Here is a 26,250-nt window from a genome sequence, read left to right on the forward strand (position 1 = left end):
ATATTGTACATGCTTCCTTTATATGAGAGTTTACTAATTTTTGAAAGGCAGAGTTACAGAGAGAGGGAGGGAGACACTGAGAGAGAGAAAGACAGAGAGCAGGAGAGAGAGAGTGAGAGAGAGAGAGAGATCTTCCTTATACTAGCTCACTTCCCAAATGACCACAATGGCCAACGCTGGTCCAGGCTGAAGCCAGGAGCCCAGAACTCCATCCAAGTCTCCCACATGGGTAGGGGAGACCAAACCATTTGAGTCACCTTCTACCACGTTCCCAGGCATGGTAGTAGAGAACTAAAGTAGAAACAGAGCAGCTGGGGCTGGAATTAGACTCAGATACAGATTGCAGCATTGTTCACTGAACCACAACACCAGCCCCATTTGTTTCCTTTATAAGTGATAACTCTTACCACATTTAACAGGTTATTATTAACCTTATATATTTATTTAAATTATCTTATTAGATTTATAATTTTCATTTAATTATCCTAAGTTTTATGTGACTTGACAACCAATGATTTCAGTTTCACACCTTCTCTCCAGTAGTATTACTTGATGTCATCTTCATGGCTATCGTACCTTGTTAAATTATAATGCTAGCAGACACGCTTTCTTGTGTTCTTAACATTCATGTCTCATATATAACCAAAAGTTAGCTGTTTAAAAATTGTTTAAAAATTTCTCTAAAAGTATTAAAAATGAAATATTTCTCAATATTTATTTTGCTAATATTTCTAATCAGAAATCAATTTTGAAATTCATTCATTTACTAAAATTTTTATGGAAATACTCCTTGAAATCATATTATATGGCCTTCATGGTAGTTGTATGTAATATGATGTGGATTATTGGGAACTTTCTCTTGAAAGACTGCCAAAGGATTTATATTCCCTGATCAAATTGACTCTTCAGATAGATCAAGAAGCAGGGTATGGTTTGATCTAGTCTTGAGTAAGTATGGAATCAAAACTCAATAGTCAAAAAAAGCAAATATAGAAAATGGAACTAAAATGATAAGGGAAATGTAGAAGATCAAACTGAATTACAAAAAGTTGAGAGTAAAAATACATGGAAAGTATAGAAGAGACACGAGTGTCACACAGATATCTACACTGGGTTTTCATGAAAATAGCATTAATATGTATTAAGGCATTGGAATTGATGAAGTTCGAGGGAATTAGAGCTTAGTGGAGTAGATTAAAGTTGATATGTAACAGATAAGATCATAAGATCAGTTTTGACCATTTAATTTGAAGGTGGAAATGGAACTCTTAACATATAGATGTGTATCCTATACATAGTTTGGGATATGTAGCTTTGGGGTTCAGAGATAAAACTACAGATTTAGAACTTAATACAGAAACACTACATTAGTGAATAAACTGCCACTGAAGTGTTTTTAAATCTCAGGTTAGAATATAGAGTCATACCAAATAGTAAGAACGGTCAAAAGAACAAAAAAAAAAAAGATTATGCCAGTAAAAGACATAAGGAAGTCAGAACTAGTGGAAAACATTCATAGAAATGCTTGGATTACACTGGTCTGGGGATAAAGACCTGATTTAAAGTGAGTGAAACAAACGGCATTGTTTTTCTTACATTACAAGAATTCTGAAAAGGGACAGGCCATGTACTGGCTTTGGTTAAGTGACTCAACATGCCCGTCGGGTCCTAGCATCTTCCTAAGTTTCTTAATTATTTAGCTATACATTGTAGGAAATCATGATTGCTTCACAGGTAGGATAATGCCAACATTAAATACAAGAAAAAAATCAACCAAGAAAACCTGTTCTCCATGTAAATTTCTTTCTTTTTTCCCTAGAAGAAAAGCTCTCCACAGAAGATATCATACGACAACTCACTGAACAGTTCTGAGCTGCCTTGTCTTACATGAATCCATGGCTAAGGGCAATGGGATTATCACTACCACCTTGGAAAAATAACACATCGTGCTCTTAATACGGAATGGAAATGTTCTCTTCTAAAGTTGGTACATTTCAACCCACTATCTGAACAAGTGGAGTTTCTATAGGCTAGAAGTAGGAGGAATCTTGGCTTCCCAAAAGCCAAGCATAGGAGTTACAGAAACAAGGCCATGATAAAAAATAAATAAATAAAATCCTGTATGGAGCTCTAGTAAAACAAGATTTCAAAGTGATCATTTCGTAGAATATCAAGAATCAGAATTTCTTTCTCTAAGAAAAAACACTCTGTCAATACTGGAATGGTTAGCATGTAGAATGAAGGAACAGTGGATCTCATATTGTCAGTGAAAAAGAGAAATAAAGGAGTAATTATAAAGGGACACAGATTTCAGAGATTAGGTTTTAAAAAAAGTTCACCATGTTAGTAGCTCAGGGAAAGCAAAAGTTGAAGGAAGTCTAATTAATTGACATGGGGAAGATCTACCGTGTACTGGAAGGAGTTGGACTTGAAGAGTAGAGAACCATGGCTGCATAGCTATATTAGAGTGTTTTACACCTATAGATGCAAGTCCTGTCTCTGAAAAGTAATGTTTTTTCATTTGTAAGTGAACCTTAAACCAATATAAGAAATTTTTACAATAAGGAATTTTTTTTTTTTTTTTGACAGGCAGAGTGGACAGTGTGAGAGAGAGACAGAGAGAAAGGTCTTCCTTTGCCATTGGTTCACCCTCCAATGGCCGCCACGGCCGGCGTACCGCGCTGATCCGAAGGCAGGAGCCAGGTGCTTCTCCTGGTCTCCCAAGGGGTGCAGGGCCCAAGCACTTGGGCCATCCTCCACTGCACTCCCGGGCCACAGCAGAGAGCTGGCCTGGAAGAGGAGCAACTGGGACAGAATCCGGCGCCCCGACTGGGACTAGAAGCCGGTGTGCCGGCGCCGCAAGGCGGAGGATTAGCCTAGTGAGCCGCGGCGCCGGCCTAAAATAAGGAATTTTAAGGAGTTTAAACAAAATAATGTGCTAAGTAGAGTGCCTTGCATTGAAAATCATTTAATAAATTTTATTTATTAAAATTATCAGTGATTAATTACCACATTTTGCTTCTTAACATTCTGTGATTGTATTCAATAAGTAATTAAATATAGAAGTTCATGCATGTTGCATAGCAATGAGTCATGAGTTCAATATATTAACAATTTCAATTCGTACACCTGACCTCAATTATAAATTTTTCAAACAAAATTAAAATACACATGCAAGGTGAAATAAGGTGAAATGTTTTCAATACTTTTGGCCTGAACATATTGATTTGAATGATGAAGAAAGAAATTCCACTAAGATAACTGAGAGTAGAGGGGTTGTGACTGGAAGACGTGCTACAGCAGAAAAGTCACTGATTGGGATAATTTGCATCTAATATCAGAGTGCCTAGTTTGAGACACGGTTCCTCAGCTTCTGCTACAGTTTCCTGTTAATATGCACTCTAGGAGGCAGCAGGTAATGGCTCCAGTACTTAGCTCCCTGCTACCTATATGGGAAACTCAGAAAGAAATCTAGTATCCTTCCTTAGGCTTACCCTAGCCCTGGCTGCTGTGGGTGTTTGGAGAATAAACAGAGATGGAAGATCAACTTCTTCCTTCCTTCCTTCCTTCCTTCCTTCCTTCCTTCCTTCCTTCCTTTCTTTCTTTCTTTCTTCCTTTCTCTCTCTCTCTCTCTCTCTCTCTCTCTCTCTCGTCTTCTCCCCCATCCCTCTATCTCTATATCCTTTCAAAGAAAATTGAAAAAAAAATTTTTTTTTAGAAAAGAAATTCAGCTAAGAAGACTTCACAAGTTGATGAAAAGTATTGAAGTCAAAGAAATAGAAATTATTTCCCTTGAGGATATTAGTGGACCAACACCTAGGGAAGTGGTCATGGAAAATTTCTAGAAGTCTTTGAGAGACAATGAAGAGATAATGGAATAAGAAGGAAAATAATTTCATTTGCCTCCATCTAATACACCCATAATTTTATTTCTCTTTTAATGTAATCCCCTTGATTACTATCAATACCTTCATATTCTTTTTATTTTTCTCATTAAACTCAACCTTTTCTAACTCAGGATATGTAGCCCATAGAAAAACCTAACAGTAAAGAAAGGGAATATACCATTGTACAATTAATCCTGAGTTCTCATCACTCTACCCACAGGTGGTCTGAAATCACTCCTGTGCACAAGTCAATGGGCGGCCTGAATGACTCTGTGGTCTCCGAGTTTGTGCTGCTGGGACTCTCCACTTCGTGGGGAACTAAGGTTTTTCTCATGTTGACATTCTCCTTGTTCTATGTAGGGATCATCCTGGGAAATCTCTTCATTGTCTTCTTGGTCATTGCTGATTCTCACTTGCATTCTCCTATGTACTTCTTGCTGGCCAACCTGTCCCTCATTGATGTGAGCTTTTCCACAGTCACAGTTCCCAAGATGATCTCAGACCTTTTAAGTGAATACAAAGTAATCTCCTTCCAAAGCTGTATGACACAGACATGCTTCATCCACGTCATGGGAGCAGCAGAATTGGTGCTACTCATAGCCATGGCGTTTGACAGGTACATTGCAATCTGCAAGCCTCTACACTACTTGAACATCATGAGCCCTAAAAGATGTGTTTCATTTGTAGTCATTGGCTGGGTAACTGGAGTTGTCCATGCGATGTCTCAATTTGCTTTTGTGATAAACTTGCCTTTCTGTGGGCCTAATACAATAGACAGCTTTTACTGTGACTTTCCTAGGATAATCAAACTTGCATGTACAGATGGGGCCAAGTTTGAGTTTGTTGTTGCTGCCAACAGTGGCTTCATGACTGCAGGAACCTTCTTCCTGCTAATCATTTCCTACGTCTTCATTCTGGCCACCGTCTGGAAACGTTCTGCAGGGGACTTATCCAAGGCACTCGTCACGTTGTCAGCTCACATCACGGTGGTTGTACTTTTCTTCACCCCATGTGTGTTTCTGTATGTGTGGCCTTTCCCCACATCATCAATTGATAAATACCTGTTCATTGTTGACTTTGCTATCACCCCTGCCTTGAATCCTATCATCTATACACTAAGGAACAAAGATATAAAGATAGCAGTACAAAGACTGAGCAAACAGAAATACTAGTTCATATTTTGCTGATCAGACTTATCTTAAGATAAGAACAAGGAAAGAGAAATTGAGAATAACAGACAGAAACCGGAGGTTGGAGGGAAAATAAGATCTCTCTAAGAAGGCAAAAGGAGATTTTCCAAGAATTTCTAGCCATAGAATGACAGCCCCTGAGTGTAGAACAGAAATAAGAAAAGGTGAATTTAAGAGGGTAGAATAAAAGTTTCCAGTTATCCACATCCCCCTCTTCACAAGCTCAAGGAGCACAATGAAGAGAGAGGTCCCCTACACATGTGGAACAGCAGTTAGGTGAGCACTTAACTTTGTCGTGGGCTCCGGGAACAGGTCTGCTCTGCTGAGCCCAGGGCCATGCCAGCTCCTGGACACTCTCCACCAGGCTCCAGACGGGGACCCAGCCATTCACCATGCTCTCAGGCGGCAGGTCTGCTCCTGTGACAGGCCAGACCCTAGAGTCCCACGTTCCAGGCCATCCTTAGGTATTCAAAGTCCAGACCCATGCCAGCACCAGGCCAATCCCCATGGTCCCAGGATCCAAACCAACTCCTGCTGCTTCAGACTCTAGGCTCCAACATCAATCAGTACTCTAGTCCCATGCCAGCACATATGAACTCAAACACCCCATTCTATGGACCCAGGTTCCGCACTTGACTCAGCGTCAGGCCAGCCTCTGAGCCCACTCCAATGGTTTCAGGTCCATTCAAGTAAAATAGAAAACAGAAGGCTATGCAAATTGAAGCCCAATGAGAGCAGAATAATTATATCAGAAAAATTCCATTTGAATTTAAAATAGTTATTATTAGATGTTAAGAAAGTATATGGAATGGGTGACAAAGGGAGATTTGATATTGCATAATAAAACTCAACAGTAACAAGTCCCAGTGTTCCACAGCACAGTGGGCCTTCTACAGTTCATAGTAATGGATTATATACCATATAAAAAACTGGAAGAAAAGAGCTGGTAGGCTCAAAAACAACAAAGAAAATGTAATTAAGTGGAAATATGAGCAGCTTGGTTTGATCAGATTACTGTGTGTATACTTGTTGAAATATTGCACTGTGCCCTGTGAAAAATGTACACGTATTACATGTTAGTAGAAAATTAATGCATTTTAAGATGAATTCTAAATAAAACTTTTTTAAAAGATTTATTTTATTTATTTGAAAGACAGTTACAGAGAGAGGTAGAGACAGAGAGGGAGATCTTCCATCGCTGGTTCACTCCCCAGATGCTGCAACAGCCAGAGCTGCGCTGATCTGAAGCCAGGAGCCAGGAGCTTCTTCTGGGCCTCCCACATGGGTGCAGGGGCCCAAGGACTTGGGCCATCTTCTACTGCTATCCCAGGCCATACCAGAGAGCTAGATTGGAAGAGGAGCAGCCAGGACTAGAATCAGCGCCCATATGGGATGCCGGTGCCACAGGCCAGGGCTTTAACCCGCTGCACCACAGTGCTGGCCCCCTCTAAATAAAACTTTTAAAAATAAAATGCCTGCAAAAGCAGAGGAAGATGGTTCAAGGTTAGGCCCTGTCATCCACATGGGAGTCCTGGATGGAGTTGGAGCTATTGAGTTTGTCCGCGACTAGCCCCAGCCATTGCAGCTATTTGGGGAATGAACCACCAGACAGAAGATCTCTCTCTCTCTCTGTGTGTGTGTGTGTGTGTGTGTGTGAGAGAGAGAGAGAGAGAGAGAGAGACTCTGCTTTACAAATACATACATACAAGGCCGGCACCGTGGCTCACTAGGCTAATCCTCCGCCTAGCGGCGCCGGCACACTGGGTTCTAGTCCCGGTTGGGGCGCCGGATTCTGTCCCGGTTGCCCCTCTTCTAGGCCAGCCCTCTGCTGTGGCCAGGGAGTGCAGTGGAGGATGGCCCAGGTGCTTGGGCCCTGCACCCCATGGGAGACCAGGAAAAGCACCTGGCTCCTGGCTCCTGCCATCGGATCAGCGCGGTGTGCCGGCCGCAGCGCGCCGGCCGCGGCGGCCATTGGAGGGTGAACCAACGGCAAAAAGGAAGACCTTTCTCTCTGTCTCTCTCTCTCACTGTCCACTCTGCCTGTCAAAAATAAAAAAAAATAAAAAAAAATAAAAAAACAAATACATACATACATACATACATACATCTTTCAAAGTTGAATTCACAGATGCAGAGAGTAGAATGGTGGTTACTATGATTGGAAGGAGGGAATAGAAATGGATAATTCTTGACCAACTGTTATAAAACTGCAATTAGGAGGAATCTTTTCAGGAGATCTTTCTCACAACATTCTGAATATAGTTAATAACAGTGTCTTGATCCTTGAAAACTGATAGGACAGTATATTTTAAGTGTTGTACCACAATAAAAGAATGATGTTAATGGCATGAGGGACACACTAATTAGCTTGATCTATTAGTTTCACAATGCATACATCTGTTAAAACATGACATTGTAAATACAATATCCCCTTGTCAATAAAAATAATGATAAATAAAACTCAATATCCATTTGTGATTTTAGAAAAAGAAATTTGGTATAACAGGAACAAATCTCAGCAAAACAAAGGCTGCACGTGCCAAACACATAATTGCATCCTATTGAATGGGGAAAACATAAGCATTTCCTATAAGATGTGGAACCAGTCAAGGGGGTATACTCCCAATTCTTGTATTCAGTAATACAATATTGGAAGTTTTATCTAGATGAATCAAGCAAGAGAAAGAAATTAAAGGCATATGAATAGGAAAGCAGAAAGTCAAATTTTTGGAATATATGATACTATACAGAAACTGATAAACTGTACAACTTTAGGATACAAAATCTATACCGCCAAATTAGTAGCATTTTGTACACCACTAGCAAACTTACAGACAGAAATCATAAAAGCAATCCCATTCATAATAATAGCCACCAAAACATCAAATATCTTGAACTAAATGTAATGTTAAAGGATGTTAAAGGCCTCTATGATGAAAATTACAAAGCTCTTTTTTGAAAGAAATCGAAGAATACCCCAAAAAACGAGGATCTTCCATATTTACAGAGAAGAGGAATTAATATCATCAAAATTCCATACTACCAAAAAATTACAAATTCAATGCAATGTTCATCAAAATAACAATGATGTTCCTTACAGAACTGGAAAGAAACATCTGAAATTCATGTGGAAACACGAAAGATCCCAAGTAGCCAAAGCAATCTGGAATAATAAAAACAAAGCTGAAGGGCTCCTATAACCAAAATAGTACGATATTGACATAAAAATAGACATACAGACCAAGGGAACAGAAAATAAACAGAAAACTTATCCATGCTGAAAACATTCCCCAGAGAAAGGACACTGTCTTCATAAATGATGTTGGAAAAATGGGATTTCCACATGCAGAAGTTTGAAACAAGATCCTTACCTCACACCCTATACAAACATCAACTCAAAATCAATGAAAGATCTAAATTTAAGACCTGAAATAATACAGAAAAACATAGGGGAAAGACTCAAGACATGACATAAGCAATGACTTTTTGGATAAGATCCAGAAAGCACAGGCAATAAAATCATAAACAGACAAATGGGATTGCATCAAACAAGAAGATTCTGCACAGCAAAGGAAACAACAAAGTGAACAGACAATGAACAGAATGGAAGAAAATACTTCTAAATTATGCATCTGATAAAGGGTTAGTATCCAGAATATATAAAGAGTTCAACAAATTCAACCATAACAAAAAAAAAATCCAGTTAAGAAACAGGCAAAGGATATGAATAGACAGGGTGTTTTTTTTTAACTTTTATTTAATGCATATAAATTTCCAAAGTACGACTTATGGATTAAAATGGCTTTCCCCCCATACCGTCCCTCCCACCCACAACCCTCCCCTTTCCCACTCCCTCTCCCCTTCCATTCACATCAAGATTCATTTTCGATTATCTTAATATACAGAAGATCAGCTTAGTATACATTAAGTATGGATTTGAACAGTTTGCTCCCACACAGAAACATAAAGTGAAAAATAATAGATGATTTTTTTAAATGATGATGAAATCAGAGCAGACCTATTGTCATGTTTAATCCCAGTGAGAGTCAAGTTGGGAATTGAAAATTTCTTTTTTTTTTTTTTTTTTTACAGAGGATCAGTTTAGTATGCATTAAGTAAGGATTTCAACAGTTTGCACCCCCATAGAAACACAAAGTGAAATATATTGTTTGAGTACTCGTTATAGCATTAAATCTCAATGTACAGCACATTAAGGACAGAGATCCTACATGAGGAGTAAGTGCACAGTGACTCCTGTTGTTGACTTTACCAATTGACACTCCTGTCTATGGCATCAGTAATCTCCCTATGCTCCAGTCATGAGTTTCCAAGGCTATGGAAGCCCTCTGAGTTCTCCAACTCTTATCTTGTTTAGACAAGGTCATAGTCAAAGTGGAGGTTCTCTCCTCCCTTCAGAGAAAGGTACCTCCTTCTTTGATGGCCTGTTCTTTCCACTGGGATCTCACTCGCAGAGATCTTTTGCCAGAGTGTCTTGGCTTTCCATGCCTGAAATACTCTCATGAGCTTTTCAGCCAGCTCCGAATGCCTTTAGGGCTGATTCTGAGGCCAGAGTGCTATTTAGGACATCTGCCATTCTATGAGTCTGCTGAGTATCTCACTTCCCATGTTGGATCACTCTCCCCTTTATTTACTCCATCAGTTAGCGTTAGCAGGTACTAGACTTGTCTATGTGCTCCCTTTGACTCCCAGTCCCTTCACCATGACCAACTGTGAACTGAAACTGATCACCTGGAACAGTGAGATGGCATTGGTACATGCCACCTCGATGGGATTGAATTGGAATCCCCTGGTATGCTTCCAACTCCACCACTTGGGGCAAGTCAGCCTGAGCATGTCCCAAATTATACATCTCTTCCCTCTCCCATTCCCACCACCATGTTCAACAGGGATCACATTTCAGTTAATTTTCAACACTTAAGAATAACTGTGCATCAATTACAGATCTAAACCAGTCATATTAAGTAGAACAGATAAAAAAAAACTACTAAGAGGGATAATGTATTTAGTTGTTCATTAACATTTATTTGAGAGGCAGAACTACAGACAGTGAGAGGGAGAGACAGAGAGAAAGGTCCTCCCTCTGCCGGTTCACTCCCCAATGGCCGTAATGGTGGCACTGCACCGATCTGAATCAGGAGCCAGGAGCTTCTTTCAGATCTCCCATGTGGATGCAGTGGCCCAAGTCCTTGGGCCATCTTCTATTGCTTTCCCAGGCCATAGCAGAGAGCTGGATTGGAAGAGGAGCAGCCGGGACTAGAAACAGCATCCATTTGGGATGCCAGCGCCGCAGGCAGAGTATTAACCTACTGTGCCACAGCATCAGCCCTGACATTTTTAAAAAGAAGAAATACAAATGGACAATAAATACATGGAATTGCTCAGGACCACTAGCCATCAGGGAAATGCAAATAAAAACCACAATGACATATCCTCTCTCTCCAGTTAAATGGTTATTATCCAAGTCAATAAATAACAAATGCTGGTAAAAATATGCCGTAAAGGGAACCCTGATACATTGTTTGTGAAAATGGAAATTAGTACATTCATTATGGAAAACATTCTGTACATTCCTCAAAAAACTAAAAATAGATTTACCTTAAGACCCATCTATATTCTTTCTCATGTTCATTGCAGCCAATCCACAATAACAAACTATGTAAACAATCTAGATGTCCATCAGCTGATAATTAGACAAGGAAAATGTAATATAGATACATGATGGAATACTATTCAGCAATAGAAAATAAAATCATGAAATTTGCAGCAAAATAGATAGATCTGGAGATCATTATATTAAGTAAAATAAGTCAGACACAGAAAGACAAATTCCATATTTTCTCTCATATGTAGAAGTTAATCTATATAGAAAGAGTATAAAAAATGTGTGAGTGTTGCTTTCCAACTTGGGCTCTACAAAATCCTCCCGCAGAGAAGGGTGGTGAGAAGAAGAAAGGCTGTTCCACCACCACTGACGTGGTGACCCGAGAGTGTACCATCGACATTCACAAGCACATCCATGGAATGAGCTGTAAGACGTGTGCTCCTGGGCACTCAGAGAGATCCAGAAGTTTTCCATGAAAGAAATGGGGACTCCATGTGTACACATGGATACCACCCCAACAAAGCTGTCTGGGCCGAAGGAATAAGGGACATCCCATACTGCATCCATATGAGATTGTCCAGAAAACATAATGAGGATGAAGATTGGCCAAAAAAGCTCTGCATGTTGGTTACCTTTGTACCTGTCACCGCTTTCAAAAATCTATAGTCATGTAGAGGCGCACTGCAGCAGCCATGAGCTGGAGCAGGTGGCAGCTTGGAGATAGAGGTGAGAGCAGACTGCAAACCATGGTGATACAGCCAGAGGGAGAGCATGGCATGAGTCTGGACTGGAGCCCTGGGGTCTAGTAGTTGCTAGCTGTTGCCTGCAGACCCATTGGAAGTAGAGGTGGCACATTTATCTCATCCCAACATCCCCACAACAGCACCTGCTTCCTGGCTGAGATAAGGTGGGTGCCATTTTGGATTTGGACAGGAGCTACAGGAGACTTTGTGCACATCAACTAGCTGAGACAGAACACCATCTTCTTAGCAGTGCTAGTGGCAGCAGTGGGGAGAAAGCAACATTCGTCCAGTGGTTCTTAGGTGATCCAGAGATTCTAGTAGAGATAGATAACAATCCACAGTCCCCACTGACTGTGAGTCTGACAGGATGTGAATGGACAAGCATGTAGAATGATGAGGTTCTTGTAGGCTCCCAGGATCAAGACGCCTAGGCAGAGAGGTCTTGGGGAACATCTGTCTCTCTATTGACTGGACAGACTGGCAGGGCAGAAACATCTGTGCCCAGTGACTGTGGGAGCTTTGTGTGTGGTGGATATATGAGAAGGTGCATGGTGTAGGTGGGTCTCTGGGCTATCACCTGGTGTGGCTCCACACATTTGGAGCACCTTAGTGGCCTAGAGCAGATCACTGCAACAGAAACTGTGCTCAAAGTGAGGACTGCACAGATCATTTGTGTGGTTCATACAGTGGTGTGGAACACACTGGAGGCCAACACCCAGCCATTGAGATCTATCACGCCTGATGTTACCATGGATACTTGCCCCACTGAGGAGCAGTGACCAGAGTTTCCTAGCCACACCCACCACATACCTCTTGGTATTCACTGAAAGCGCAGAAATTCCAATAAGCCACAGAGGCATAGCTCAAAGATAAAAGCCATCAGAGGTAAAAAAAAAAATCAACTCCACAAATGCCTTAAAACATGCAGAAATTCAAGAAACAAGAATAAGAGAGATACCATGAACCACCCCCCCAACCAAGGAACAAAACAACATTTCAATATTAGAATATGAAGATGAAGAGGTTGAGGAAATGCCAGAAATGGAATTCATAAAATTAATCATAGCATTACTCAAAAGTAATCAGAAGCAAATTCAAAAACTAAAGGAAACCATACATGAAAGAATTTTTCCCACGAAATTGAGATTTTAAAGGGAAATCAAAATGAAATATGAGAAATGAAGAATACAATAGATCAAATAAAAAATGTGGTGGAAAGCCTTAACAGCAGACCTGGTGAGGCAGAAGAAAGAATACCCAAACTAGAAAATAAATCTTCAGAAATTTTACCTTAAAAACAAAAAAAAAGAAAAAGAAATTAGAAAACTTAAAAACAGTGTTGGTGATTTATGCAATACTATCAAACAACCCAACATACTGGTATTAGGAGTTCCTGAAGGTGTGGAAAGAGAATGGACTATAAGGCCTATTTAGTGAAACAATTACAGCAAACTTCCCCAATTTTGAGAAAGAAAGTGACATCCAAATACGGAAGCACATAGAACTACTACTAGACATTACCAGAAAAGACCTTCACACAACAATTGTAGTCAAACTCTCCACACACACACACACAAAAAAAAAAAAAAAAAAAAAAACCATAAAGAAAATATCCTAAAATATGCAAGAAAGAAATGTCAACTTACTTGCAGAGGATCTCCAAGTAGACTCACAGCTGATTACTTACCAGAAACCCTACGGATTAGAAGGAAATGGCAAAATATTGCCCAAGACTTAAAAGAAAAAAACTGTCAACTCGGAATACTATACCCTAAAAAGCTCTCATTTATGAATGAAGGTGAAATATGACCTTCCATAAAAACATATTGAAATAATTTGTCAACATTCATTCGGCCTTACAAAAGATGCTTAAGGATGTGCTACACACAGAAACACAGAAAGACAGCCATCATTATGAAAGATTGTGAGTGCAGAAAATCAGCCAGTAAAAGTACAGAAGAAATTTAAAGTAAACAGAGACAAAGAAAGGCACTATGTATTTATTAAGGGACCAATTCAACAGGAAGATGTAACTATTATAAACACATATGCACCTAATTACAAGGTAGCTGGCTATTAAAAATAAATGTTAAGGGTTCTAGAGAGAGACATAGACTCAAATGTAATAGTAATAGGGGATTTCAATACCCTATTTCAGCAATGGACAGATCAACCAGACAGAGAATCAGCAAGGAAACAGCAGAATTACTCAACACTATAGACCAAATGGACCTAACCAATAACTACAGAACTCTTCATCCTGCAGTCACAGGATACACATTCTTCTCAGCAGTGCGTGGAACTTTCTATAGGGTTGACCACATGCTAGGCCATTAAGCAAGACTCAGCACATTCAAGAAAATCGAAATGATACCATGAATATTCTCTGACCACAATGGAGTGAAGCTGGTAATCAACAACTCAGGAATCTTTAGAACATATGCAAACACATGGAGACTGAATAACGTGCTCCACCAAGATCTGGAACCAAAGGTCCCCGGTCTCATCACTGCTTCTCAATATAGTCCTGGAAGTTTTATCCAGAGCCAGTAGACAAGAAAAAGAAATCAAAAGGATACAAATTGAGAAGGGGGAAGTCAAACTATGCATATTTGAAGATGACATAATTCTATACATAGGGGATCCAAAAGACTCCACTAATAGACTATCGGAACACATAGAAGAGTTTGGTAAAGTAGCAGGATATAAAATCTATACACAAAAATCAGCCATTGTATACAAAGAAAATGCAAAGGCTGAAAATGAACTTCTAAGGTCAATCCCATTCAAAATAGCCACTAAAAAATCAAATACCTTGGAATAAATCTAACTAAAGATGTCAAAGATCTCTGTGATGGGAATTAAAAAACATTAAAGAAAGAAATAGAAAACACAAAAAAATGGAAAAAAATCTATCATGTTCATGGATCGGAAGAATCAATATTATCAAAATGTCCATTTCTCCAAAAGCACTTTATAGATTCAATGCAATACCAATCAAAATACTAAGGACATCCTTCTCAGATATAGAAAAATTGATGCTGAAATTTATATGGAAACACAGGAGACCTCGAATAGCTAAAGCAACCTTATACAACAAAAACAGAGCCAGAGGCATCACAATACCAGATTTCAAGACATATTACAAAGGAGTTGTAATCAAAACAGCCTGATACTGGTACAAAAACAGATGGATAGACCAATTGAATAGAATAGAAATGTCAGAAATCAATCCAAGCTTCTACAACCAATTTAAATTTGACCAAGGAGCTAAAACCAATCACTGGAGCGAGGACAGTCTATTCAACAAATGGTGCTGGGGAAACTAGATTTCCACATGCAGAAGCATGAAGTAAGACCTTTACTTTACACCTTACACAAAAATCCACTCAAAATGGATTAAAGACTAAATATATGACCCAACACATCAAATTATTAAAGAACACTGGGAAAACCCTGCAAGACAATGGCACAGGAAAACAGTTCTCAGAACTGCTATCGATCAGCCGTTAAAGTTTCAATTTTGTCTCACCAGGAAGTTCTTGATTGTAATCCTGCTATTAAATATGCTATCAGTCCTTAAAGCATGGTCTGTTAAATCCTGGAGATCCCCAAAATCCTCTGAAGAGGTTTCAGAGGTCCTCTTTATTCCAACCACATATATGCATGAGGTTAACGCAGACTGTCCTCAGACATGGGAATTCAGCTATTTTCTCTTAGTGCAGATAGTAAAGCAATTGGTTAAAAAAAAATGTAAAGCAAAGCTGCTCTACTCACTAATTTTTTTTTGACTTTAAAAAAAAAAACAATTATTTCTCATGTTGGTTACATTAGCTTATAATGGACTTATTGTGGTGACATTGAAGTAAATTTTAAAATAAGCATTTTTGAAGCACTCCCTTTTTAATTTCTTATTGAGCAACATCACATAAGCAAAAGCACTTTGATAATTTTTAAGAGGGCAAAAGGGTCTTGACATCAAAAACTTTAAAACTACTGATAAATACAAGCTACTTAAATTCTTCAGTCTTGTTTCAAATAGTGTGAATTTCATAAATGTATTTTCTCTTTCTGACTTTATATTTCATCAATTCCCTTAACAGGAAACCAGTTTAGGAGTCTTACTAATTCGGCAGATTAAGTCACAACCACTGAACACCGATTGAGTATCTACTATCTACAAAGCAATATGTAGGTAGATGTAGACCCAACATGCGTGTCTCTTGAGCAAAGTCCTCCCCTGGAGATTTCTGGCAGCATTTACAATTGTAATGCATAAAATAGTTTCACAAATCTAGATTACAACGGAGGAAGGATATGTCTCTGGGTACATGCAAGAGAAATGCCCAACATCATTAAGACAATTGAGTCTTTCATTTGACATAGAAGCCTGATTATTTCCTTCCAGGACTTTGTGAAGTATATGACTATTTGTTCTTCACTACAATGACTGATACTCCTTTTAATCATGGCAGGACATCTTAAAGCACTGATTTCTAATTTCAACTGATACTAGCACATTTCACACAGATTTGGCTATTGCAAATGGCTTGTGACAACTTCCTTTTGCACATTATGCCTAAAGATAGCAACAACCAGTTGTCTTACTTCAAGGGTTTTAGGAAGATCAAAGAGTAATTATGCATAAAATAAACAGGAGATGCAAGGAATAATACTCTATGAATGAAATTTCATTTCTGAGTCTTTTAACTTTGTTGTCAAATATCTATAGGATTTTGTTCCATTTAGGTCAAGTTTGGAGGATTTCACATAATTCAACAAAAACACAATCTGTATTTGTTGACTCACTGCCCTTTGTTGATGACATGATTCTATATATAGGGAACTAAAACACTCCACAAAGAGACTATTGGAACTCATAAAAGGGTTTGGTAAAGTAGCAGGATATAAAATCAACACACAAAAACAAATAACCTCTATATACACAGACAATGCCATAGCTGACAAAGACCTTCTAAGATAAGTCACATTCACAATAGCTACAAAAAAATTTAAATGCATTGGAATACACTTAACCAAGGATGCCAAAGATCTCTACAATGAAATTTTCAAAACATTAAAGAAATAGAAGACATAAAAAAATGGAAAAATCTTCCATGTTGATGGATTAGAAGAATCAACATCTTCAAAATGTCCATACTAATGAAAACAAACTATAAATTCAATATAATCCCAATCAAAGTACCAATAATATTCTTCTCAGATATAGAAAAATGATGCTAAAATCCATATGGAAACACAAAAGAGCCCCAAATTGCTAAAGCAATCTTAAACAATAAAAACAAAAGTGGAGGCATCACAATAAGACATACTACCAGGCAGTTATAAACAAAGAAGCCTGGTACTGGCACAAAAACAGATGTGTAGACCAATGAAGCAGAATAGAAATCCCAGAAATTATTCCACACATCTACAACCAATGTGTCTTTGACAAAGGAACCAAAATCAGCCCTGGAGCCAAGACAGTCTCTTCAACAAATGTTGCTGAGAAAACTAGATCTCTGCATGTAGAAGCATGAAACAAGACCCCTACATTGCAACTTATCCAAAAACCCACTCAAATTGGATTGGAGACCTAAATCTAAAATATGATACCATCAAGTTACTGGAGAACATTGGGGAAATCCTACAAGAAATTGGCATAGGGAAAGACTTCTTAAAAAAGACCCTGGAAACACAGGCAATCAAGGCCAACATCAACAAGTGGGATTACAGCAAACTGAGAAGTTTCTGCACTGCAAAAGAAACACTCAGCAAAGTGAAGAGGCAACCGACAGAATGGGAGAAAATATTTGCAAAGTATGAAACTGACAAAGGATTAACTTCCAGAATCTATAAAGAGCTCCAGAAACTAAACAACCACAAAACAGACAACTTAGTCAAGAAATGGGCAAAGGACCTGAACAGACATTTTTCAAGAGAAGAAATTCAAATGGTCAATAGACACATGAAAAAATGCTAGCCATCAGGGAAATGCAAATCAAAACCACAGTGAAGTTTCACCTCACCCTCATTAGAAGGGCCCTCAAACAGAAATCAACAAACAACAAATGCTAACAAGGGGGAATGTAAACTGGTACAACCACTGTGGAAGACAATATAGAGATATCTCAGAAAGCCAAATTTAGATCTACTATATGACCCAGCCATCCCATTCTTGGAAATTTATCCAAAGGAAATGAAATCAGCATATGAAAGAGTAATCTGTACCCCCATGTTTATCTCAGCTAAGATATGGAATCAACTCAGCTGTCCATCAAATGAGGACTGGATAGAGAAATTATGGTATATCTACACTATGAAATACTACACAGTGGTAAAAAAAAATCATTTCATTTGCAAGAAAATGGATGCAGGTGAAAACCATTACCCTAGTGAAATAAGCCAGTTACAAAAAGACAAATATCATATGGTCTCTCTGATAAGTAGTAACTAATTGAGTACCTAAAATGTAATCTATAGGAGCAAAACTGACACTTTGAGATGCGTTCATTTTAACAGCCTTTGCCTTGATTGTCAAGGAACAATTTTTTTATTTATTCTTTTTTTCAGTTCATCTACTTGGTTTTTTTCTTCATATTAATTTGTGAACTCTCTACTTAGTGTAGGGTTAATTTTATGAGTATAAAAATTAACTGAAAAATTGATCTCTGTAAAAAATAAGAATGAGAAAGGAAGAGGGATGTGAAAGAAAGACAGGAGTATGGGTGGGGGTGGGAAAGAAGCATCATGTTCCCAAATCTGTATATATTAAATGCATGAAGTTGTATTCCTCAAGCAAAATAAAATTTTAAAAATGAAAAAAAAATGAAATTAGACATCTGATGTGGTTCATCTTCTTGGACAAAATAAAACTAAAAATAGTGAGACATAATGAGTATTTCTAAATTTGAAATAAAAACTATTTGAAGTTATACTAATTGCTTAAGTATTTGTTTCTGCTCCTCTGTAAATAAGCGCTGTTCAATTAAAAAAAAAACTAATACCTATGCTACTCTCTCCTGTTATTCACAAGGAACCTTACAATAACCTCTCTGACTTCCTCTGTGTAAATAAATCAGTTGTGCATATTCCAACTGTTTTGTATTCATGTGAAAGAGAATTTCCTCTCTGAATTATCGCTGCCCTTTCCCTCCTTCAAGTATTGCCCCCGGCTTCTGAAATACCACATTCCTTGCTTCTCCTCCTACATCTTATGCTACTCATTTCCATCATCGTTTGCAGAGATTTCCTTATTTTTTCAACCACCAATCCTTGTGTTCTCAAAATTTCATCTTTGATTTGCTTTCATTTATATTCTGTCCCAGGTGTTATCCATTCCCATGGCTTTAATTACAATGTAGACCCTAGGGTCTCTCAAACCTGGTACTTTTTCTTAAGTTCCTAACCCACGAATCAAACTGCCTTCTTACCTGAATGTCTCGCAGGCGTCTCTCACTCAACAAATCTAAAGTTAATCAATGAAACGTTTCTCAAACTTGCTTTTCTTACTGTGTCCTCAGTCACAACAAATGGTACCAATAACTACCTTGTTGTAGAATCCAAACTCCGGAAAGATAGTGGATTTTTCCCTCCCTCACTCATTAACCAACAAATCACCAAATCCTAATAATTCCATTTTCTAAATAGCTCTCAATTGTATCCTTTTATGTATGTATTCAAGGTCACCTTTGTTGTCTACAGCTTCACCTGTCATCTTTTCGAATAGAATACGGACACCTATGTAGTCTTTCCACTTCAATTTTTGTTTGCCTTAATTCCCATTACCCATACTTCAGTAAAAGAGTGTGTTCTTAAAAATCTAAGCATGTGGGGCTGGCACTGTGGCACAGTGAGTAAAGCTGCTGCCTACAGTGCCGGCATCACATATGGGCGCTGGTTCAAGTCCTGGCTGCTCCACTTCCAATCCAGCTCTCTGCTGTGGCCTGGGAAAGCAGCAGAGGATGGCCCAAGAGCTTGGGCCCCTGCATCCACTTGGGAGACCCAGAAGAAGCTCCTGGCTCCTGGCTTCGGATCAGCCCAGCTCTGGTCATTGCAGCCATTTTGGGGGTGAACCAACAAATGCAGACCTCTCTCTCTCTGGCTCTGCCTCTCTGTAACTTTACATTTCAAATAAATAAATAATTTTTTTTAAAAAAATCTAAGCATGTGATTCTTTTGCTTCCGATCTTTCACATTACTAAATGCACATCTACAACTCCTGCTCCTCTACTGATCCAAACGTCTTCTGCTATTCAGCAAATCTGTGACCCCTGCTTGAGGAGGTAGCCCTCCAATCACAGCACACTCTGTTCCTGGCTGAACAACTCCCTAGAACTTAGTTTCTACCTGGGTCCTCCCTCATTCATCTTACTGTGCTGATGTACCATGTCTCCAGGCTCCCAGTGGTACAAGGACACTTTAGAACAGGTCACATTGCCGGGAAAGAGTGGTTTATGGGCTCTTTACTATTGCAGACAAAACTGGGTCAACAGAAGACATTTTCCTCTTGTGTCAGACAATTGTGCTTCCCTTAAGCAACTGAAGTACTCTACTCCATCTACATCTATGTTTTTTTAATATTTCTGCCCATATTACTTTCTAGTTTTTATTTTGCTTATAAATTTGTAGAATGTCACTATTTTAAAAAGTTAATTTTGAAAACAAATACTTGGTTTCAACCAGCATTCCTTAATCTGCTGCTGTTCCAAAGAAAATCATTTCTCTTGTCTCAGAACATGAGAAAAAGAGACACAGCTCCCAACTAATGCTACTTAAACAAAGACAGATCTAGACACTTTCAGGCCTCTGTGAAAACACGAAAGTCAGATTTATACCAATTATAAAGCCAAGTTTCCCCAGGGAGAGTCACTAGGCTTGTCCCATTGACTTAACATCAGTCCATTTGAATGGTTATCTCTCTCTTAAGTAAAACAAACAAGACAACTCAATAAAATTCCCCATTACATTTGTGTTTGCTTTCTCAAACATATGAAAAAAAATTCAATAAAACACAAGTGTTTCTTGTTTTCAGGAAAGATAAAGGTCGGAAGTTTTCAGAGAGTCACATGCAACACCAAACAGTTTGGGAGCACAGTAGGCATCAAAAGCAAGTATTCTGCCGGCGCCGCAGCTCACTAAGCTAATCCTCCGCCTTGCGGCGCCAGCACACCGGGTTCTAGTCCCAGTCGGGGCACCGGATTCTGTCCCGGTTGCCCCTCTTCTAGGCCAGCTCTCTGCTGTGGCCAGGGAGTGCAGTGGAGGATGGCCCAAGTGCTTGGGCCCTGCACCCCATGGGAAACCAGGAGAAGTACCTGGCTCCTGCCATTGGATCAGCGCGGTGCACCTGCCGCAGTGCGCCGGCTGCGGTGGCCATTGGAGGATGAAGCAACGGCAAAGGAAGACCTTTCTCCCTGTCTCTCTCTCTCACTGTCCACTCTGCCTGTCAAAAAAAAAAAAAAAAAAAAAGCAAGCATTCATTATTTGAAAGCAGGAGAAAGATGAATTTATTCTGTTATTAACTACATACACTGTGTCTACAGACAGCGGTTTGAGCTTTGTTCCTTCAACTTTATTCAGACTAACACAAGTGAAGGGATGGCTGTCCACCCTGGATATATTTTCCTTCTCTCATCTCAAACATTCCAAGATTTTCTACTCTAAAAAGGGATTACTTTATATTAGCCAACATATTACCATGAAATTTCCTCCTCACCTCTGTCTCATCACCAGGCAATTCTTCTGCTATTTTTCTCTTGAGGAAACCATCGTGACCCAAAGTTGTAGTCCCCAAGAGAAACTAGTAATGATCTGGATATTGGCCATCTCAGTAACATCAGAGTCGCTAATTAGCTTCATTCCCATTATGTAGAAATTTATATATAGCTTTGTCGTTGGGAGCTTTATTTGCAGAAATTAAAACTAAGCTATCCAAATTTCTCCTCCAAAAGAGGCACACCCAATGCCTGAGCAGATAGGTAAGAGGGATGCTTTCAATTGCAAAAGTAGCCCTACCCTGGTTACTTCCCTTTGTTTATTCCTTTGATCTCACTCTGAATTATGCCCTTCCATGAAATATTTTTGTCAGGATTTTCTCCTTCCAGCAATGTTTTTGTCACTTCATTCCATATCATCTCTCTCCTGTTTTCCAAATTTCAATCACTGAAATATGTTTTACTATAGAAAATTAATTCTGTGTATACCCTTCTTTTATGTTTTCCATTTGTCTCCTTGGTGTGAAGATTTTTCAGGATCCGTGTGTTTCTTACTTTTGCACTCTCCAAAACATAGTAAACTTCATTTTCTACTGCGCAAAGCAGACAGCTGGTTTCAGCTATTTCCACCCTACTTGAGGACCAGATTATTTCTTAAACCAGAGGAACATAATCTCAAACATTGACCTCCAATAATCTGGGGTCTCTCTCTCTCTCTCTCTCTCTACCCCCCGCAACATTCCTTGCACATTTGAAAGCTCTAGGCAATGCCTAGAGTAAGATAGTGTGCTGATTGGGTACTCTTCTCTTCTTCCAGGGCATGGTACGGAGGGGCAGCTATGAGTTCTGAAATGAAATCATTCAAGGACTGATCAAGCTGAAGAAACAAGAGTAGAATTGGGAAGTGCAGTGCTCAGAGGAGGAGAAGAAACAGTCCTCTCGAAAGGAAAGGATAATTTTAAACAAAACCAGAATTCAAGGAGTAAGAGGCCTTTGCAACAGGATGGAGAGTTCCTACGAAGCATAAGGAGTTCTGATTTGCTCATGACTATTGGACTAAACAGATGTAAAGAATTATTGCTGAAAACCAAGAGATGGGAATTTAGAAATTCTGATGTCTGGTTCTGGCTTTGAGATGTATTACCATCAGCACACTGGCTAGACCCTGAACCACACTGGGTTGTTTCTCTACTTGTAGAATAAAGTGACTTGGGTGAGTTGATACCAAATTTCCTTAACACATCTATACAAAGCTATAATTCTTATTTTACTTTTATTTAATGTGTGTTTCATTTGCTTTTTGAAGATGTGTCTCCCCAGGTACGAATTTTAAATCTCCAAAAGGAAAGATGACGAATTCTGTGTGGATGTGGCCTCTGAAGAATCCTAGGCGTGTCACTGGCCCCCAGTGTTTCCTAAGAAGGCAGAGGTGCCAAACACATGGCTCTCTCTCACCAGACAAGCTTTCTTGAGTCATCAGGATGTCATCAATAATATATAATTATTCCAGAAGTTTTTGACAGAAAGGGTGGGGGCTTTACTCATATATATATGAGTAAAAAAATATATACTCCTATATAAAAATATGTACTCGTATATAAAAAACCTATATAACTGATTTAACACCAGGCAGTGGAAACTTACGCAGGAATAGTGTTGAATGTAATTTCCCTATATATTTGTGGGGCACAATTTTGTTTCTGATGAGAGAATCAAAAAATCTATTTCCCTTATTATTAGTTCATGATTACCAACATTCATTCAGTTTGGCCAACCCTGGTGAAAATAAAGCAGGGGAGATGCTTTGTCAGTTGTTGTCTGGCTGGGATATCCCAAAGTTCCATGATCATTTTACACAAAGTCCAAAAAAGTTTCCTCAGAACCCGTATCAACTCTTCCTACTTGATAAACTCAGCCATGAGAAAGTTTCTAGATGAAAGGAATATTGTAGCCTTTTATTTCTTCAGATGGTTTGTACTCATAATTATGAGTCACTCCTGGTTTTCAATTTTAACTCACCACTTATTCTTTCAGATTTTCATGTCATTTGATGTTTCATCCAGAAAATCTAATATAAGTAAAATACATATACTGAGAAAATACTTCAAAATCTGAAGTGAGATTAGAAAACCCTAAAACATCAAAAGCAACTGCTGTCATTTAAATGTTGTATGATGCTATTTATTGAACTTTATTGTACTTAATATTTTAATAAATGTCTTACTAATACTATTGTAAATTTTTTCATCAATATTAATTTTCATAACTGTATTTTAGTCCGTGTGCATATATTATAATAAACTAGTATCTAGTATTTGGTATTTAAATTATTTCAAGATTTTATCACTGCCAATAAAATGTGACATTTTTATGCTGAACTCATTTTTTTAAAACAAAGAGAATTCCAGAGAAATATTATTGGACCAAAAGACCCAAATATAAGATTTTTAATGCATAACTGCAAAATGTTTTTATATTTAAATAAGTTCACATATCCTCCAGCAATATATGGAAGTTCATATTTCCTTGAGTCTTTGTTACTTTTGATGATAACATTTGCAAAACTTTCTGTTAATTTGATAGGAAAATGAGAGTATTAAATGTCATTTTTAGATTTTTGAGCTGTTAATTAATTGTACATATCTTTGGCGAATGGTGTGATGGTTCAACATAAACGTGTGATGTATGACGACCAAATCAGGGGAGTTGGCAGTCCCATTTCCTTAAACGTTCTTCTTTAATTTTTACTACATAGTAATTCTCCATACTTATGGGAGCAGTGTGTCTCAGTGCATGATTAGAATGTGTACTGATCAACTCCTGGTTATTAACATTTCACCTCCTTAACGCTCACACATGTATACATATGTATGACACACTCACAGGTGTGTTCCCTACACTTCTCAATTCTCTTTATATCATTGGTTTATTTACCTGACTTTATCGAATAGTTGAAACTTATTTAAATTTGAACATATCCCACTTTTGTCTCTCCTTAGCATTTCAAATTCAAGTACAGCATGATTTAGGCGTTAGTTTGGGGAACATTGTTGTAGTCACATAGAGAAAACAGACTGCAGAGAGCTCTTAACATTTGTCATGCATATATATTCTCACTTACAATTTTATTAATTTCATTACACTTGATTACATCTTAAAATAATGTTTTTGAAAATCATTTTATATGCTCATATACAGTCTATACAGTCTTCCAGTTTTGACATCCTATATTCATTTGTTTTTGTTTTTAATCTTTATCCTTAATGTCCACCTTAATTCTTTGAGTTTATTTTTTGCATTCTTTCCTAACTTCCTAACTTGTCTCATAAGTTCATGTATTTGATAGAACAAAAGTGTTTAAAATCGGTCAGCTTTGAATACAGTGCTCTCTGTCCTACGTAAATCTTTTATAACCCTGCGTCTACTATCTTGTAAGTCAACTCTGAAATAAATGAAATATTTGTTAATGATAAATTTCAAATCGTCAGCATTTAATAAATCATTTTCAGTGCCTCTAAACTGTTTCTTTCCTTGTCTTTCAGATCAGGTCAGTGTTCCCTTCTTTCCAAGTCAATGGACCAAGTAAACGACACTGTGGTAACTGAATTTGTGTTGCTGGGACTTGTACAATCCTTGGGAGCGCGGCTTGTCCTTTTTCTCTTCCTGTTACTGTTCTTTGTGGGAATTATCCTAGGAAATCTTCTCATTGTGCTCACAGTTCTCTTGGACCCGCACTTGCACTCGCCCATGTATGTCCTGCTGGCCAACCTGTCACTCATGGACGTGGGTCTTTCCTCCACCACAGTTCCTAGGATTATCTCGGATATCTTTAGTGATTGTAAAGTCATCTCCTTCCGTAGCTGCATGATACAAATGTTCTTTATTCATGTCATGGGAGGAGTTGAGATGCTGCTGCTCATAGCCATGGCATATGACAGATACACAGCAATTTGCAAGCCTCTTTACTATCTAACTATCATGAATCCCAAAATGTGTGTGCTTTTGATAGTAACTGCTTGGGTTATTGGGGTAATTCATGCTGTGTCTCAGTTTGTTTTTGTTATAAATTTACCCTTCTGTGGCCCTAACAATGTGGGAAGTTTTTATTGTGATTTTCCAAGAGTTATTAAACTTGCATGCATGGACACTTACAGGCTAGAATTCGTGGTCACTGCCAATAGCGGCTTCATCTCTATGGGTACTTTCTTTCTCCTAATTGTATCATATATTTTTATTCTGGTCACTGTCAGACAAAATTCTTCCAATGATTTATCCAAAGCGTTCTTCACTTTGTCTGCTCACATCACTGCAGTGGTGTTGTTTTTTGCTCCATGCATGTTTCTCTATGTTTGGCCTTTCCCTACTAAGTCATTGGATAAATTTTTTGCCATTGTGGACTTTGTTGTTACCCCTGTCTTAAATCCTGCCATCTATACTTTAAGGAACAAAGATATGAAGTTGGCAATGAGAAGGCTGAGTCAACAAGTTGCAAGTTCTATGGAGATGACATAATAGATTTCTTTGACAAGAGCTCCGAATGAATTTCATGGGCCCATGACTACCAGGAACACATTAGACTACATAAATAATATCATTGCCTTAAAAAAAAAAAAAAAAAAAAAAAAAAAAACAGGAATTTGCAGAAAAGGAGATATTCGAGAATTTCATTTCAGATGGAGTTGCAGCAGTTTTGTATTCAACCTAAGAAAGTGTTATGTAGCTCTAAGTTGCAGACCTAAATTGTATTTACCATCAATGATTGTATTTATTTTAATGTGATTATGTCATATTTGTATAACTATATTTATGATTTCATTTTATTTGGCAGTATCTTTATACTGATAATAGGCATCACTGAGAGTAATAAATATTTCTTATAGAAATTATGTGGATCCAATGGATAAAATATAGGCTTATAAAACAGCAGACATTAAAATAAAGAAAGAAAGGGTTCTCATCCTAATCATACTTTTAGATAAACAATAAGAGCAACACTATATTGCAAATCTTACCCATTGCTTCAAACTGACGATTAATGTGTCGTATACAATGTTACTTTACAAATACACACGAAAATTTTGCATCATGCAAAAC

General features: G+C 38.2%; 2 protein-coding genes and 1 pseudogene across 2 annotated transcripts; all 3 read left to right on the forward strand.

Moving 5' to 3' along the window:
• Positions 1-1,119: 1,119 nt before the first annotated feature.
• LOC149123062 (large ribosomal subunit protein eL31-like) lies at positions 1,120-11,366 on the forward strand (annotated as a pseudogene).
• On the forward strand, positions 4,139-9,063 carry LOC138842993 (olfactory receptor 4F15-like). The gene is made up of 2 exons (XM_089309605.1): positions 4,139-5,048; positions 8,966-9,063. Exons 1-2 carry the CDS (start codon positions 4,139-4,141, stop codon positions 9,061-9,063), a joined length of 1,008 nt encoding a protein of 335 aa, XP_089165731.1.
• A 13,354-nt stretch (positions 11,367-24,720) lies between the features above and the next one.
• On the forward strand, positions 24,721-25,668 carry LOC100337750 (olfactory receptor 4F6-like). Its single transcript, XM_008269588.5, has one exon. It carries the CDS (start codon positions 24,730-24,732, stop codon positions 25,666-25,668), a length of 939 nt encoding a protein of 312 aa, XP_008267810.4. The 5' UTR covers positions 24,721-24,729.
• The last annotated feature ends 582 nt before the right edge of the window (positions 25,669-26,250 follow it).

The sequence above is a fragment of the Oryctolagus cuniculus genome, chromosome 12 (genome assembly GCF_051225735.1).
Source record: "Oryctolagus cuniculus isolate XC-2025 breed Fujian yellow rabbit chromosome 12, ASM5122573v1, whole genome shotgun sequence".
Taxonomy (NCBI): domain Eukaryota; kingdom Metazoa; phylum Chordata; class Mammalia; order Lagomorpha; family Leporidae; genus Oryctolagus; species Oryctolagus cuniculus.